General features: G+C 36.9%; 1 protein-coding gene across 1 annotated transcript; it reads left to right on the forward strand.

Annotated features, from left to right (window-relative positions):
* Nucleotides 1-13682: 13682 nt before the first annotated feature.
* On the forward strand, nt 13683-15647 carry LOC110850564 (phenoloxidase-activating factor 2). The gene is made up of 7 exons (XM_022097998.1): nt 13683-13767; nt 13878-13981; nt 14070-14201; nt 14639-14901; nt 14975-15180; nt 15407-15481; nt 15577-15647. Exons 1-7 carry the CDS (start codon nt 13683-13685, stop codon nt 15645-15647), a joined length of 936 nt encoding a protein of 311 aa, XP_021953690.1.
* Nucleotides 15648-18870: the final 3223 nt, after the last annotated feature.

Below are 18870 nucleotides of genomic sequence, written 5' to 3' on the forward strand. Positions count from 1 at the left end.
TATAGTTTTTGCACAGAGGGGACATTCATACGTGGCCCGTTCATTGCGTGGTAGATGGATCTCTTTGTGGGCTTTTAAACTATTCGAAAACTTGAAAGTTTTCCCACATCCGGGAAAATCACATTGGAACGAGCTTTTCCTCCTGATATGGAAAGTTAAGTTGTGACTGTGTAGGGACATTTTACTCGTGAAAAATTGCAAACAACAGTCGCACTTGAATTTTTTGAGTTTCTCATGTTTTGATGCAATGTGTTGGGTAAGCTCCTCTGGTGGAAGTACCTACTCTCACAATTTGGCCAAGCACAAGGGAACTTTCTCTCCTTTAAGTGCACATATCGCACATGGACGGCCAAAGTGGAGCGTACATTGAACACCTTGTTACACATGGGGCAGCCAAATTTGTCCCGTTTTTCGGTTGGAATGTGACTTTTTACATGGCCTTGTAACGACACTCGCCAACCGTAGGATTTCCCACAGGTAGGACATTTGTAGTTTTTCCTTTAAATGTTTCCCCATCAAATGGTCGTTTGCATTGGTGGATGAATCGAACCGTTTCTCGCAGAAGGGGCAAGGATACCGCTTTTTTACGAGGGGAGAATTGTGCTCAGAATGTCGAAGGTTGTGTAGTTTGAAGCGTTTCTTATCCAAAAATTCTTTCCGGCAGTGCCACTGCCGGAAAGAATTTTGCCACTGCCGCAGTGGACACATTTATGGACTTGGGTCGAGATGAGTTGCTTCATGGGTGCGAAGGGTGGAGGCGAAAACACAAGCAATCTTAGATACACCCGGGGAAGGAATACGCATATTTTCGTACGGAAGAATGGACACTCCGCATGTGGGAGGGGAGCGAATTTACTCCAATCTCCTTGCGACACAGGGTACACTTTATTTTAGAGTTGTTGCTATGAACTACAATTTTATGGTGGTGAAATCCACTCCATGAAGTGTACCGTTTTCCACAATTCTTTTCCGAGCAGTGGTAGATTTTTGTACGTCACATTTTTAAAGAGGTTTTTTAGGTTACGATAAGTTCTTTGTATGAAATGTTATTAAACTTGGTATTTTTTAATATTCGCTAAACAATTAGACTTCTTGGGGAAGGTTGGGCACTAAATTCTTACAAAATTATTTGACATATTTCCATAACTTGGAAGGGTTGCAATCTAACTGAAAGAGTGATAATTCTTTCGAGGTTGAAAATGGGTTGAAAAAGTTAGGACCATTTACAGCCCCGTTGGAGGAAATTTATTTTAGGTAAGTTATGTAGTTTCGCGTTTAATTTTTATTTAACCAAGTTACGTAAATCGCCAACAGTCTGAATCCGCCCATGCATCTCATTTTCTTAGCAATGCTCACTCCATCAAAGTCAAACTACATAGAATACGGAAATGCGTATGTGCGTAAATTAATTTATTAGTATACGAGTTAAAATTTCCAGCTACCAGGTTGGGTTAGTTAGATGATCTATAATATATAGATACTTGAAAGTGATTAGTACATTACAATATTTATATACTTATATATTTATGTATATATTTATTTAGATCAGAATACAACAATGACTAAAGAAGTTTACCAAGGCATCTTGGAGGATAATCTGAAAATAATAAGTCACCACCAAGTTGAGAATGGGTCGACGCTTTACGTTTCAGCAGGATAACGACCCGAAACACACGGCGAAGTGTATTAAAAAGTGGTTCCAAGACAAGAAGGTGAAGGTCTTGGACTGGCCAGCTCAAAGTCCCGACCTCAATCCCATTGAGCACCTTTGGAACCATTTGGATATCCAGATTCGAAACCGGATGACTTTGCAAAGGAATGTGAAGGAGTTGCAGGAAGCTTTATTGGAAGAATGGGAGAAGATCGATCCATGTCGAAGGTGGACAACAAGAAGAGATTGGAGTGGCCGATGGGTAGAATTACCTACCTGTATCCCGGAAAAGACGGCATTATCCGAGTGGCGAGAGTCAAGACCGCTACTAATCAGTTCCTGCGGCCCCTCCAACGCTTAATCCCACTGGAAGTGTCATCTCATGTGGAACTTTCCCCAATCCCCAAGGAGATCATGGAGAAAGCCATCATTAAGAAAGAAGAAATTCAGTTTCAAGAACCGGAAGTCATCACCAGAACGGGACGACGTGTCAAGAAACCCACCCGATTTGGAATGAATTACAAGTGTATAAATAATGGTGCATAATATTTTAAGTATTTTATGAATGATAATTGCAATATGTATGTGTATGTAAAGTTTAAGTCATAAGTTTTCTTTTACTTTAATCAATTTATTACTTAGTTTCTTCCTTTTGTTGTTCACAAAAGGGGTGGGAGGATGTTAAAAGTAGAAGTTATGTGTCTTTTTTCCCCATGTATTTTAAAACTCCTTCCAACTTTCTCTGTGTAAAGTTGCTCCAATCAGAGTTGGACAGCGTGGAGAGCAACGAGGTGTGGACGATTGTCCGTTGTGAATATTATACTACGAGTTGAGAGTCTGAACCGAGAGGATCGTTATTTCATCTCTGGTCAATAAAAAGTTTTGATTAATTAAAAATCCCTAGGTGGAGAACACTTTAATTTAATCATTACAAGTATTACTTATGTCACTCTCATCACAATTGCACTTGACCAGGATTCTAATTCCGTATTATTAGCTAGCTGGTAGTTAGTTAGATAATACAACAGGTTTAATAAAATTACGTATCGCAAATAACCTGGTGCACAAAAGATTAAATCATGCGCCGACCAATACCATACTGAGAATTCTTAAAGACAACATTGATTGAAAGTCTTAAAGACGTCTTGCGAAGATATCAATCCGACATCTGAAAAGCGGACATTTGTAGCTCCTAAAGACATCTTAATGTTCAAGTTCATCTTGAATTGGACATCCTGAAGACTATATTATTTCTCTTAAAATTCGTCTTTGAGATGTCTTTGAGACAAAATGTGGCCGATTGGGTATGTACATATTGAGTACGTATTTAATATAAATAACACGTTATGTCAAACAGGATGTTGAAATTGCTTTCTTTTTGTTGATGGTCAGTCTTCATTAGAATGGCTTAGCAATTAATACTTTTACAAACATTAGAATATGTAGGGAATAAGCTGTTTGTGTGTTTCCTGTAAAGTAATTTACCTGAGCTCAATCCATAATTAAGATGATAATACATTTATGTATTTAGAAACAGTGCATTTCGTGTAGTTTTCAAGGGGTCTGGAATAATGAAAGGAATTTTGATTTTACAAATTTACAAAAGACTGTGCTTATCACTTTTGCTGTTTCTCTTGCTTTATATTTCACCAACCAATAGCACGTCTCACTTCTCTCCATTTTAGAAAAATATCAAAACAACATCAAGTAACGAACCAGCAAATAGATTTTTTTGATTGGTTGTACACTAACCAAAATCTATTGCGACGTTTCAAAACTAAACTTTAATAGGTGTTAGAATATATGCGTACGTATGTAAAGGGTGTTAAAAAAGTCCGATCCCATGCATTTTTTGGAGCGTGGTTGTTACAAATTCAGCTGGAACTTTTGAACCAGTGAAGTTATTTATTTCAAATTTTTACCATGGGAGGAACAACTAAACGTGTAAGTCATGAGCATCTTAGAGTTGAGATACAAACATTGCATCAGCAGGGGCTTAAACCTACAGAAATTGTGCAAAAATTGGGCTGCAGCCGCAGAACTGTTTGGAAATGGAAGAATAAAAATTTTGTCCACGACAAAAAGCGACCAGGGCGACCCAGAAAGGTGTCACCTACCACAAAAAGAATGATTAAAAACAGACTTTGCAAGAAAACCGGTAGTTCATTACGTAATTGAGCAAGGGAGTTAAATGACTCAAAACGCTATAAAGAGAAGAAGAAGCAAATTAACTGTGTGACCGTGCAAAAATTTGTGAAAACTACGAAGTGGGGTCACACAGCTTACAAACTAACCAAAAAAACCTCTCATGTCACAAAAATATATCGATGACCGTCTGAAATTTGAAGAACTCCTTCAGAAAAGTGCCCATTTGAGTGAAAAAAGACTTGGTGAAGAATTGCGCAGTCACATCCTTTGGACTGACGAATCTATTATTGAACTATATCCAAAATTGAACCAACAAAATGTTCGTTACAGGACAGAAAACAAATCGGATGTACCATCAAGAGCGATCCCAAAATTCGGGCTTAAAGTTATGGTAGCGGGTGGATTTTGTGCACGTTGCGTGACCCCTCTACATATCATACCAAAAGGCCAATCAGTCAATGCAAAGCATTATATGGAAAAAATATTACCTATCTATTTCGATAGCATGGGAAACAAGGAAATATTTCCGAATGAAAGAAAAATAGTTTTCATGCAGGATGGTGCTATAGCCCATACAGCAAAAGCGAGTTTGAGTCTCATCAAGACGCAAGTTTCAACGGTCTGGAGCAAGGGGGTGTGGGCCGCTAACGGCCCAGATTTGAATCCCCTGAAGAACCAGTGGTCCATACTTAAGGAAAATGTATACAAAGAGCCACAACCCCGGACGAGGGAAGAGCTAGTAAAAAAAAGTTCAAGATGTATGGAATTCGATTTCCAGAGGCACATTGGAAAAATTAGCACAGAGCCTTAAACAAAGAGTTGAGGGCATGGTTAAAGTAAATGGTAACAAGACCAAATACTAAGGTAAATATGTCGAACATTTTTTGTAAGTATCACGGGTAGTTTTTTTTTATACTAGCCTTCACTTTTTTACAGGAAAAATGGGATCGGACTTTATTAACACCCTGTATGTATGTCCGCAGTGAATAATCTTGTGGAAATCTTCCTGGCTTTCCTGACACCTACCTTGGTTCAAAAGTTTGTACATCTAAGATCATTTTTCTCTCTATTGGACAGCTTTTCATATATTCCTAAGCTATTTAGTTACCACTTCTGATGAAGAAATATTATTAAAATATCTCCGTGTATGTAACTCACTAGATAAATATTTTAGACATGTCAAAACTATGGATCATATTTGTTGGACTCTTTCTTGAGGTCATTCCCATAAATACGGCATGGAAACGGCGTGATTTATTTGAAAATTGTTACTTAACGTTCTTGACCTCGCCTGAAAGCCCGAAGGGCTATAACGGATTACCATATTTCACCAAATTACGAAAATCAAATCCTTATGTGCCGATTATCTTTCATCAATATCGAATTAATGGAACCCATCGAGAGATCCTAGGGAGACCAAAGTCGCCTTTGTTAACCCCATATTTGGGCCCGAACAGACGTTCCGTCATATTTATTAATTTAAACTCCAGGTTATTAAGCGACATGACCATTTACTCTTACTTGCAACTACTTATCTTAGAATATTTCCACCCAGTTTATTTAATTTTTATTCATGCTGAAACCCCTTTGAAAACAATAGGTTACGATGTTGGGTATAAACTTAACGCGTTGTGGATATCGGCACCCATAATATTATTCAACGTAAAGTTTCCTAATCAAGTATTTATTCCTAGCATGGCATTATGTGACTCGTCGCCACAAGTAATCGTATCCACGGCGGGGAGGGATTATAACATTTTAAAAATCACCGAGATATTTTTAACCATAAATAGCAATCTTTACCAAAAACCAGTCGGGCTCGTATCTCCTGATTATTCTATTGGTCAATGTGATGGTGGTCGAGTAAATTTTAGAATAACCGTGCCAGCAGCTAGCAGGTGCTTCATTAAATCGCTTTCTCAAACGTATAATTTCACATCTTATAAAACTGGGGATAAAGTAGCGCCAATTTATTTATTTTGTAATGACGTAGCTTTAGGTTAGTTTGTTTTTCTTAGTATACGACGTATTGCTACGGTGACATATTACGTAACGTATAATATTATAAAATATGTATATGTATCACCACTCCCAACAGCTGTGGAAGGACTAACTTCATTCTTATCCCCATTCAGTTATACTGTTTGGCTTTCGTTGATCGGATTTTGTATAACTATTACTTTAATTGTTAGGTTTGTTGGACACTCTGCGGAAAGAAAGCTATCGATCACTAAATTAGTTGAGTATTTTGTGCATGATTTTTTAAATCTAAGTCTACTCCTGTTTGGCCAGATTAATGGCGACAGTTTTAAGATGTTTTATAGAAAGTTATGGGTAGCTGTACCGATTTTAATTGTCTGGTTATTGGGTGGAGGTTTCATAATTATGAATAATTTATATATGGGATCAATCTTTTCATATTTAAGTGCAATTCTGTCCCCTATATTTCCACTTACTTGGAAGTCACTAGTCGACTCAGAAATTCCAATTGCCACTACGACCAAGTACAACATATTCGACTCTGCCAATTTGGATGAATCTATTGTGAAAAGTCTCCTTATTCCGGAATACAAACGCTTATTTAGGAACAATCCATCTCTCATGCTGAAGTTTGATCAATTATATAAAAAACTTATCTTCTTTGGAGATGATTTGAGCAGTAGACAATTCTTAAAATTTCTACGTAATACTGAAGCGTCTAGGATTATAAGAAATACAAACGAGTCACTGGATACAAGTAAAACATTTGCTATCATGGACTTCGCTAAATATCTCAAAGTCTACAGTAACTTCTTGCAATGGAGTGGAAGCCGTCTAGTAAGTATTGGAAACGAGGCAACACCTTTCACTCAGATAGGTATCGGAGCTGGAAGCAAGAACTTTATTTCCCCAATATTTCAGAGCCGAGTTGGACGGCTGACGAGTTTTGGGTTGATGGATAGATGGAATAGATTGGACGATTTGTACACTTCAATCAATACATGGTACACATTGGATGGCACAATTAGTCCTAAATATTTTGCAAAAGCCATGTCGAACGGGAAGGAGCCAGTCACGTTTCATGAATCGGATCCCGTACCACTGAAATCGTTGTTGGGTGCATTACTCGTTTGTAGTGTATTTATTTTGTTGTCGTTTTTATGTTTTTTGAAAGAGGTTGGATGTGGGGTACTCGTTAATTTATTGATTTTGTGTCACTTGTGGGAAAACTTTTCAACAGGTGACTTCAAATATTCAATTTTGCCGATAAGGTGCAAAGTTTGTACTAACCTTTAAGATATGTATATACGTAGAATTCACTTGAAATTATGTTGTATGGTAATAAGGTAATAATTAATATAATTTTGTTGTACTTTAAGCATGTGCAAAATTTGAATTCAATATAAGTTTTACAAGAATTACGCAAAGCATATACCTATACACTATAAGCACCTAGGTGAGGCAAAAAAAAATTGCAAATCTGCAAAATAATAAGCACTAAAAGTCTCCATATTTAGTTCCAAACAATAATTCTTGAGGGAGAAGCACGTTAGCTACGGTGCCCAGCTTGAATTTGGTCGGTGTTTATCTCCTTGTTCATCCCGTCGGCAGAGTTAGAATGCTGACCACCATTTGAGTTCTTACTTGTAGATACTAGCTTTATACATCAATAATTTCTGGGATGCAAGTCTTTCCGTTGGGTTCTTTTTTTAGAAAAACTTCTGCGAATTTTCGAAAAGTTAGATACAGCGGTTGTTACGTTGGGCTGTCATTTTGCGCAATGTGATACAAGGCACTCATTGCATTCATATTGAAATATGGTGGTAAACAACAATAAACAACAAATTTACACTGACTGCCGCAACCTGACTCAAACCTTATACTGTGATTGCTATGTACACATACAGCAATCACAGTAATTTTTATGTAAAGCTATGTCAGGGCAATGTGACATAATTCTTGCACACTCCGTACAATGCATCTGCAAACATTGTCATTTCACCCAGTGCATATTTTTCAGGACAAAATATTTACTTAAAAACGTATATTCGTAATCTTTGGCCCAAATAGTAGTACGTACATATGTATATGAGACAATTCTACATTACCCATCTGGTACAGATCCAACTAGAAAGATTATAAATCTTTGCGATTTACCAGTGTGTGCAATTTACTAATTTTTTTTAAAAATTGGCATTTATAATTTTGGTTAAATACTGGTACATGTCACCATTGACGAAATGATAGTATTTATTGTGTTATATTTTTGTGCTACCATATTTCATTGTCCCTACTTTTGTAACAGACATGAAGGGAACAATGCTGGGTTTTTATAAATAGTGATTATTTCCTTTCCACGTAAACCCCCAGCCTTTAACTTGTTGGAAACACCTTTGTGAAGGTTTGACTTTAAGGGATCACGGCAAACCTTGGGCTGGTCAGTTTTCCTGCACCACTTGACGGAAGTCGGATTGATTCGCTAAATAAAATTTCCCAAAGTTTCTTACCATATTTCGAAAACGAATGGCACCCCAAAAATCTATTTTTTTTACGAAATTAGCAATCCCGGGTTGCTGAGGTAAGTATGTATTTATATATATTACATACCATAGTATATGATGCTTATATAAATCAATAAATGAACCAATTTATAAATTTCGTAATTAAGTACTGCAATTTAAGAAACAGTAGCATCATGATATATTTATCAGTTTACAAAAATATAATTCTAATTAAGTAAAACTGGATAATAACATTTTTCAGGTTTCCCATAACCGCTAGGGTTTACCAAGTTGAAGAGAAATGTCTCCGCACCTCGGTCACGCCCTACCTGCGACTAACGCTGACGCAGGATCTGGGGAAAACCTTGATCACCGTGATATCCATAGGAAAGTCCTACCAAGAGATCAATAACTTTTTTGAGGTGCGAATTTTATGATTTTTGTTCGCAATTATAGAGCATCGAAAATAAATGTTACTCCAGTCACATAAATTGAGCGATGTGCTCACCATGTATATCACCACTGCTGATACCTTAGCCACCGTTGTTGACAAATTAATTCAAATTGGTGCTAATATCATCACCGGCGGTGATGGCGTTTATAACGAATCCGGTCGAGTCATATAGACATGTACGTCTAAATCTGGTGATAATTATCACACAACTTCTGTGAGTATACGGTGACTATGTAGTGTGGAATTTATTTTTTTCTAAAATTCTATAAAATTAGTGTCACCAATTTTGTATTATTAACTTAATATTGTTCTTCAGGTCGGAGAGGAATACGCGTTCCGAGCGGGAACTTTTACAGCGAAGGAACGCGACCCAGGGTACTTGTCATGGTCTAATTTTAACTACACTCTTTGGCTTCTTCCCAGAAATGCGGTTACTAAAGGTGAGGAAATAACATTTCAGATCCAGTGGTTTATTTATTGTGACAATTAGTGTTAGAAATTACAATTGTTTGTCTTTGATTTAGAAATTTCGCGCTCCTCTAAAATTCTTCAAGTTTGTCATGCTGTGGCAGATTCTGATAATAACTGGAGGGCTAGATAAGGACATTAACTGTAAATGGGATACAGTAAGAATTGTGGACTGGGCTTTTCAATATTTCAACATTTTAATATTTTTGTCGAGCAGACAACATTTGTTAATAAAAATCTAGTTATTGAAACCATTCGTTTTTCACTTCTTCTCGTGCTTTCGTTTTCTATGAAGTAGTATTTGCGATACCAGAATCAACTTTTACTCATAGGCGGCGGAAGCAGGGGGACAGGAGGACAATGTCCCCCTGATAAATTTGTCAGGGGGACAAGCAATGGTAATGTCCCCCCAGAAAAAATGATGAAATTATAATAACTTAAGTGCATTATATCCTTAATAATTAAACGAGTAGTAATTTAAAATTAGTAATTTTTATTTTCTATGAAAAATAATTCCACACCTGTTCGTTTTCAATTTATAGTTTTCATACGGTACATATATATTGAATTATGGTTTTTTTCTTTGTTCGAAAAGTTTAACAAACTTATACGAACAATTTCGCGGGCATGTTGAGAAACATATTATAAGTTTAATTTTTAATTAGATAAACTGTTCTACTTTTATTCTACTTACAATGCGAAGGCAAACTATGTTCAACCCAGATCTTTTTATGACCACCATAGTTTGATCTATCAACTCTTCGGAAACAACGTTTGGTTTGACACTTTGGCGGATATGCAAAATTCAGCGACTTTTGGGCCCTGTGAGTTTGCGATTTTATAGCCAAAAACTGGGGTCTTCAGTTTTCCTCGGGAAATCACCCGTTTTCGCGAACTACCAGCCCTCAAACGTCGCTGAATTTTGAATATCCGCTCAAACGCCGAACCAAACGTGGTTTCCAAAAAGTAGATAGATCAAACTATGGTGGTAATAAAAATATCTGGGTGGAACATGGTTTGCCTTCGCATTGTAAGTACATATGTATGTATACATACACTTGATGACGAAGGGAATCAATTTGTGTCAAAAGTGAGTTTAATACAACTGTGATCGTCGCGATATATGTCGCGATATACAGATATGCAGCTCCAAGAAAAACAATTTGTGGGCATGAAGTTCGGCGATGGTGCAAATAATGTGGTTGCCAAAATGAGGTCCGAAATTTCTCTTTGCAATCAACATTTTATATGTTTAGCTATATATGTCGGGAAACTGTTGATGAAAAATCTAGTCCCAATTTTTGCATACCCTGTCCCTTGCATAGGTATTATTTAATTATTTCCTAAATATCACTCATGTCATATCATACACGTATGGCAAGAATTTTGACCCCAACCACAAAAGGCATCATTTTGTCTTAAATGTGGTTTTATCAAAATAAAAAATCATAAGCGGGTATTTTTATTATATGCATATATACTTACCGCTACAACCACCACAATAGTCCAGAAAGTCTGGCTATGCCATGTGTGTCTCTAAGCAAATGAAATATGTGACGTTTTAAAACCCTTGGCCATAAATATGATTTGAGCCATCTGGGCATCCACTACTTTGAAAACTGCAGTACTTGTGCATCATTGTTATGATCTTGGCATGAATTTATTAAAATGCGTATTTTAAGTATATGCATTAGATGACCGTGTTGGTTGGATGATCGTGTGTTCGACCGAAGACCATTGCTGTCCATTCTATATTATATTATTTAGTGCTCCTAGCCTAACTGCATCGTTTGATAAACAGGTCAATTGTATGTACATATGCGGCCGGTTTCAACGTTTTTATAGAATTTTGAAATCTGGATGTTTGTTTCACAGATTTTATCGTTTTTTGTTACACACTATCTGTTTGAACATCTGTAATTTTGACATCCTTAGCATCAATAACACCATTGATAATACTCGTTTTAACAGATAATCAAACATATGTTCCGATACAAAATATGGCCAGGTGCAAAAAAAATTCGATCATGTAGTTTTCCATGCCATGGAATCCATGGGCCAAAAAATTGGTCAGAACTTCAGCAACCACTGGGTACATGCGACCAAGGAAGTAATAATTGAGAAAGCGACAATGCCTCAACGGGTTTGTGGAACTACAAATTAATTTTTATTCCACTGAAACGCCAGTCAAGTTTCAATCGGAATTTCCACTTTTAAATTTGATTGCGTTCTGTGAAAGGTCGTACACACCTTCAACCAGATCATATTGGGTGGAACCTCATGGATCGTTTCAGAGCATGCAGAATGGTCAAACATTCCAAAAGAACTGAAAAGTGGCTGGAATTTGATATTTCAGGCCACAAAACCCAAGCCGTTTTTCCTAAAATTTGCGAACCTGAATCGCGCGGGCTGTGAAATACGGACGAAAAATTAGGAATATAAGTGGTCTAAGGATCCTACAACCATTGAAGTCCTAAAAAAATTTCTGACCTCATATTGTGCCAATTTCTTGAAGGAAGTCCTGCGTAATTTTGGTGCAGCATTGAGCTCTCATCTCAGATTTTTCATTGGCCTGGAAAGAGGAAATTTAAAAGTGGAACACAGATTAATGATTTACATTTGACTGGCTTTTCAGTGGAATAAAAATTATTTTTTAGTAATTCCACAAACCCGTTGAGATATTTTGGCTTACTTAATTATCATTTCTTTTGGTCACACTGCGTAGGAGGATTGTTTAGTTGGTGTGTGTATATTTATAATGCAAATTTACAATGGAAATTTAATCAACAAAGAATGCTGACAAAATTAATTGTGTTTTTGTGATAAAGTCATACGTTTACTATTCATGTACCTACATACATATGTACATACATATAGACACATATGGTGAATATGTAGTTACATCGCGAATTTTTACCCCTAAAAGTAACGTGTATGACATGCGTTACTTTTAGGGTTAAAAATTCGCGAGCGCCAAAGGCGCGAGCGTGTTGGAAAATTTTCGAGGTTGTCCCCCCGACAAAAATCATCTTCCGCCGCGCCTGCTTTTACTTATTAATGGATCCAAGTATGAATTTAGTTTACTCGGTGGCAGTAAAAATTCTTGCCATTATGAAATCAGCTTAATATTCAATGGTGATAAATATCCTTATTCATGCATTTTCATTTGCAATCGGTTATGAGTCATATACATACATAATTATGTATTTTTGTGGACGGACTTATAATGAATAGCATGCAACCAAGGTACATATAGGTAGGTAACATATATAGGTAGAAACAAAATCAAACACTTTTACATATCTTAGAATGTGCTATGACCATACTAACAAGATAGTGTCAGTTTTACTTTGTAAGGCCAAAAACTAATAGTAATTATATATAAATCATGTTAAATAACTGATTGCGGCTGCAAGAATTATGACATCCGGTCATTTCACTTTAATCTATGTTTTTGTAACGTTTAAATTAGTGACCCATGCATGACAATGTTTATACTCACGATGACTTTCATTAAAAAATTTTCAATAAGCACAATACAAAGTGGATGCAAATTATAAGTCAGTGTAAAGAACTATTAAATAATAACCTTTCTACAAATTGGAAGCGGGAACTGAGTACGAAGAAAAACAATTTATGTCTATTACATAAACATCAATTGTATACTTATTGCTTACATAATTGTAATTATTTTGTATACAAATTGTATCTGTATTATAATTTCGAAAAGTCCGTCCCGTCGAAATTTTCCGTGACATCCCTGCATTCTGATTGGCTGCAGGTATTTTGATTTGGCCAATCAGTGATTCTGTAATATTATGCGATAATAATTAGAATGTAGGTATTCGGTAATTATTCGAATGTATTCGGTGCAAATAGTTATTGATTATGTCAGTCTGTTCAGTCTACACAGTCTATCAAAAATATTAAAATTCTACAACTAAATCCAATGAAGAAAATTCAAAATCCACTCCAAATGGAACGTAACGTTATAACCAAGTTGAACTAACATAGAATAATGCCATTCGAATGCTTATTTGATGTTCGGTTTGGCCGCTCAATCTCGCGTTAGAATCAAGTTGGAATAACGAAATTTATGCGATTTTCATGTAATTTCTACGCTATTTTCACACGTTATTTTTACGTTTGTATTTATGATATGTTGAAATAACGTTAGAATTGCGTAACTAACGTTATTGCTGCCTGATTCCAACATAAAACAAGTGGCCAAATCTAACGTTAAACTGACAATCGAATATTACCATTGGGGTCCGTCTTGAAGACGGGCTTGTAGGTTAGTTACATAATAATTTCATTATGTGAAAAAGCTTCAATTCAAAAGTGCCATTTCACTGTGCATATATTATCCACGTAATTCTCAGTCATCGTAACTGCTTTGTTGCTTAAATGCACAAACATAATTTAACGAACACCAGTCCTTCTTTGTCAGATTGTAGGAAAAGGCATATGCAAAATAACCATGTCAGGTTTTCAATTTTTCGTAAATTCAGTAATTGTAATTTTCCTGTGTTTCGCGAATAAAGTTTATCATGTTGTTGGGCAAGGTACGTACGTATAGTAAGTTAATCCCACAATTTACGGAGTTGAGGGGATTAATAAGCAATGTACAAAATTAATAAGGTTCTAAATAAATGCTAACCTTCCATTTATGTAGGGCTTGTAATTGTGACTCCAGTGCCAACAATCGCCAATCCAGGTCAATGTCAATGTACGCCTGCCGCAAACTGTGCTGATGGTAGTGCTGGAATTGATCCCAGGGTTTTCGTTAATGTATACATGCATAAAAATATGCAAATAACAATTGATGTTAAGAGTGAATGAATTTACGTATTTTTAAAATATTTAGCCCACGCTTCCCCTCTGCGTACCACCGAACAGGTTTTGCTGTAATCTCATCAGCACGACGACACGACCGCCAGCTACGTGCGGGACACAGCAATTGATTCCATTTCCGGCCTATACTGTAGGAGCTGGACAAGTACGTTTTTTTCTTTTTCTGTCGATTTTAAATATTTATTTACCGAAAGTATTTTAAAGTCTGTACATGGAAGTTGAGCATTTATCTAGATTAAATTTAGATTTACAAAATTACTTAGTTGAAAACTATCATGTTTTAGAATTTCTTTCGTACATATACTTAATAAGTTGAAACGCCCATTACTTTCTATGTCAACACCCTCTACAAACTTATTTATTATGATTAGATCGGCATATTATGTTTCCGGCTGAATAACAATAATTCCTGATTAGGCATCGTTCTCTGAATATCCTTGGATGGTTGTAATACTCGGAACTGACAACTCATTCATTGGTGGTGGGGTTTTAATCGATGGAAACACAGTGTTAACAGTAGCACACAAATTCACTCCACTAAGGTTTAGTGAAGATACATTTAATAATTCATGTAAACTACAGTTCACAAATGTAAAAATTGCAATCTTGTACAGAGTCACGTTAAAAGTTCGTTTAGGAGAATACCTCCTGAACGCTGTCAATGAGCCATACGCCGCCATAGAAATTGCCGTGACTGCAATCCGAATTCATGAGCAGTACCAGGTTGCGAACCTGCAAAATGACCTGGCCGTGTTGAAGTTGGCCAGTTTGGTCGATTTCAACGCAAATCCACACATCCGGCTAATCTGCCTTCCAGCTGCGGGAACATCTTTTGTAGGACAAAGGTGATGATTAAATTTTCATTGAACAACGTGGAGATTTGTTATTTGGATTTACGTTTGTATGTTGATTACATAGGTGTTACGTCTCAGGATTTGGTGCGAGTACCTTGAACGGGGCATATTCTACGGTTATGGGTAAAGTTGACTTGCCAATAATGGATGGTCCAACGTGTCAGGCTAGACTGCAAACGACTCGTCTTGGACCTGGCTTCACTCTTAATCAGCAAGCCTTCCTATGTGCTGGAGGAGAAAATGGGAAAGATTCTTGTACAGGGGATGGAGGTTAGTTTGTGATCTTTTACGTTGTATGTACTTTCAATATCTGCTGCGCTAAAGGGCAGGTTGAGCAAGCGTCAAATATTGTGATTGTACTGTAACTTTGATTTTAAAAGTACAGGATTTCCTATCTCTGCAATCAAAATTACAGTCACAATGACAAAATTTGACTCTTGGTCAACCTCCCTAATGTAGTAGAAAATAATAATTTATAATATTTATTAATGGGTAGGTGCCCCGTTAGTGTGCCTATCAGGGAGTCAGTGGTTCTTGGCTGGCTTAGTATCATGGGGAGTTGGATGTGGAGGTATGCTCCTGGCGGTGTGTATCGTATGGTTTTCAATGATTCTAAATGATGAAGTTTAAACTATATTTACCTACGTTGATATTTATGTATTTCAGCCAACACAATTCCTGGTGTGTACACTAACACTGGCAATTATTTGGGGTGGGTTGCCACTAATAGGGTTTGACTTCAATGGGGTTCTGGGTAATCTTATTCTGGGTATTTATCATGGTGTATACATATTCTCGTATTCTGTACACATAATGGTACCAACTGGTAATAAATTTTGTATCTAATCATATAGATATACAAAGTAAAGTGTAGCCTTAACTAATGGTAAACTCGCTGTTTAGAATATATAACAGTATTAATAAATAAGAGTAAATTCTGCCATGTAGTAAATGTACGAAATTTTGAGGGTAATCAGTTAAATATATTTGCGATATGATGCATGAAAATTGGATTTCTAAATTAATTTTTTGACCACTTTCGCGTTATAAATAACATAGTCTCCTAAAATTGTACCTTTGCTCTATTTCACAATCCTTATAACGTTGTCAGTATTAATACATTTTATGGAAAAGATAACAATTTAAACTGATAAAGTGTAAGTCTTTAAACTGCAATAATAATACATAAGCGTAAAACAAGTTGTCTTGACTGTTAAAATTAAGCAAAAATCTTTATTGATATTGATTTCGTATGCTTGGATTGTATATTACATAGTTAGTATATATAAATGTGGCTAAAGTTCATAAACATGACATTTATTAAACCCCGCAATATGTTTGAAAGTATTTACTTATAATATTGTTTTGCCCTTCTATCCAATAGTTGTTGATTCGTGTCTACTTTTACATGCATTGATCAACCAACCGACGTTCCTCTAATAATTGACCAATTCCGATTACAAAATCCCCGAAATGATAATCGCGTTCCCTTCGCACAGCGCAGTGTACTCAAACTGGGTGCCACACTGAATGCCGTGCGCGTTATACATTCAGGATATGTTCCGCCTCTCCCGAATCCAAAATAGTTGGCATACTCTTGTCTACACAGGTCCTCATTTTTCTCACCTATTTTCGCGCAAACTCCCCGAAACTTGAAATAATCAGGGCCATAGTTTGCACAAGAATTAGCGGAACACGTCAGGTCTCCTGAATTTGTAATGTCTACATAATATCCCCTTGTACATGGACCCTATCAAATTTTTAGAAATATTTTAAAATCGACTTATCAAACGTATCCAATTATTTGACAACAATTAAAAATATTTTAAGTTGTAAAACTAACCTGAGAAAGAATAGGGTAACAATTGCCGGATTCCGAGTGATAAATCATTAATCTGTTGCCAGTGAATTCTGGCGACGTACAGTCACATTCCCCGTAAATACTGCCTTTTTGTTGAATGAAGAAAATCATTCCGGAGGGACAAGGCCCTTTCTCTCCTACTTTGAAACATCTATTCCTTGGCTCATAATATCGGTATTGTGGGCCATCAAAGTACTTATTTAAAGGCTCGGGTTCGTGGGGGCATAGTCGTTTCCTAAAATTGATTTAATAGGACAGGTTATTGCAATTTTCTACCATTTATAATTATTACTAAATTACTTACAATTGCTGTGTTGACTCAGGATTCAAAAAACTGTTATCGGTCTCCTCTGTAAATGTCTGTATAACAGAGGAGGAGATAATTTATAGCTGTAAAAATTTTAAATTGACCATTGTGGAACGAAATGTTTGGTTATTGCTGCAGCGATTGGTTTTAAGTATTGCTGTTTTATGATGAGATTATTTATGTATATGGTTTCTGCAATTGCCTAAGGCACAATATTTGATGATATCTTGACAAAAACTAGCTTAGGTATCAACTCATTTATGTAGCAATATAATTTGTAATGGAAAGTTAGCTCTTTTTTTGTCATTAAGCCAAACCTGTTTCTTGGGATTTGTAAATTAATACGGACTAAACATGCACGGATTATATCCACGTGTATTGATGTTGTTCTCAATGGATTGATCGGAGGACATTGTAAAGTTTAGCTTCAAATATATATGTATGATGCAGCATTAATCAATTAGATATGAAGCCGAGCATAATATTCAACATGGTATAACGTACACTCAAAATTGCGAAGTGCTAGTGAATTTGTTTCTACCTACAACAACCATTCCGGAAAAATGTATGGCTTAAAGACCCAAAAACATTTTACCGTGCTTGTTGGATATGAAAAGTGAATCCGAGAATTGTTAACCAGTCATTTATCATTATCAATTCCCAATTTTTGTACGTTAAATCATCTGCAACCTCTTGCATTATTCTTCTTGGTATTTATTCATGATATTTGTGCTAATAATTCTACTTCAAACGTTCAAATTTTCACAAAGTAAGGTTCTAGTAATTCCCAATCACATATAAGATGTATCATCAACACGAATAAAAATAAAAATATTTTGGCATGGTTAAATTTTAATAGAAAATGGCATACAATTAAAATGAAATGAGACTTGATTTCTTAAAATGAGCAATTTATTTTCATTAAATAAGATGAACATTGAGCTGCATGCACGTTACTTGCCTGGAAAGGGGGCGCTCACTCCCTTGGACCGAATAAAAGCCGGATTTGGTTTTTGGAGCCACTTGGCTAAATGGAAATATTCGCGTTTTTATTTTATTTTTGACCACTTCTGTCCCTAATTTGGTTTGTCTTTTTGTTGGGTGGGTCCACTTTGGACTCCTCGTCGCCCAAATTACAGCCCCCTCTACAATAATTAAAATGGACGGCCAGGAGGAATCCCCGTCCAACCCTCCTCCTCCGTCTGAAGAACTCGACACTTCCGTTCTGGGGAGAATTCGTCGGGCTGGAAGTGTATGGCTGGGAGGGGGAGGTGCCATGATTCCACCCCCAGCCGAAGATATCAATTCGTCTCTCAACACCTCCGTCGTTCACAAGCGGGGAAGACCGCCGAAAACTCCAACTACGCCCACTTTTCAAGTTTTGTCGCCTAGCGGGGGCGATGAAGAACCAGGCCCGTCCACTTTGGGCCCATCCCGTCTTGCCGTCACGGCGCCAGGCCCTCCGAGAAAGTTTGTCTCACCTACCTCACCTACCCCTCCTACTCCTTCGTCACGCTCAGATGCAAACGCCACTGCCATTAACTGGCTTCTCGACAACATTAAGGTTGCCGACAACCCCGCCACCACCATCCTCAAGTCCCAACTGATGGACCGATACACGGCGTTTTGCGAGGAGAAGGGACTGGTGCCCCTAGTTGACTCAGTGTTGGGGAAAAGAGTTAGGGAATGTTTCCCCGCCGTTACCACAAAGCGCCCGGGAGTGGGTAATTCCTTATATGTGGGCATAACGTGGGTGGCGTTAGCGCAACAACAACAGCAACAACAAGCCCAA

This window comes from Folsomia candida, unplaced genomic scaffold (genome assembly GCF_002217175.1).
Source record: "Folsomia candida strain VU population unplaced genomic scaffold, ASM221717v1 Fcan01_Sc005, whole genome shotgun sequence".
Lineage (NCBI taxonomy): Eukaryota > Metazoa > Arthropoda > Collembola > Entomobryomorpha > Isotomidae > Folsomia > Folsomia candida.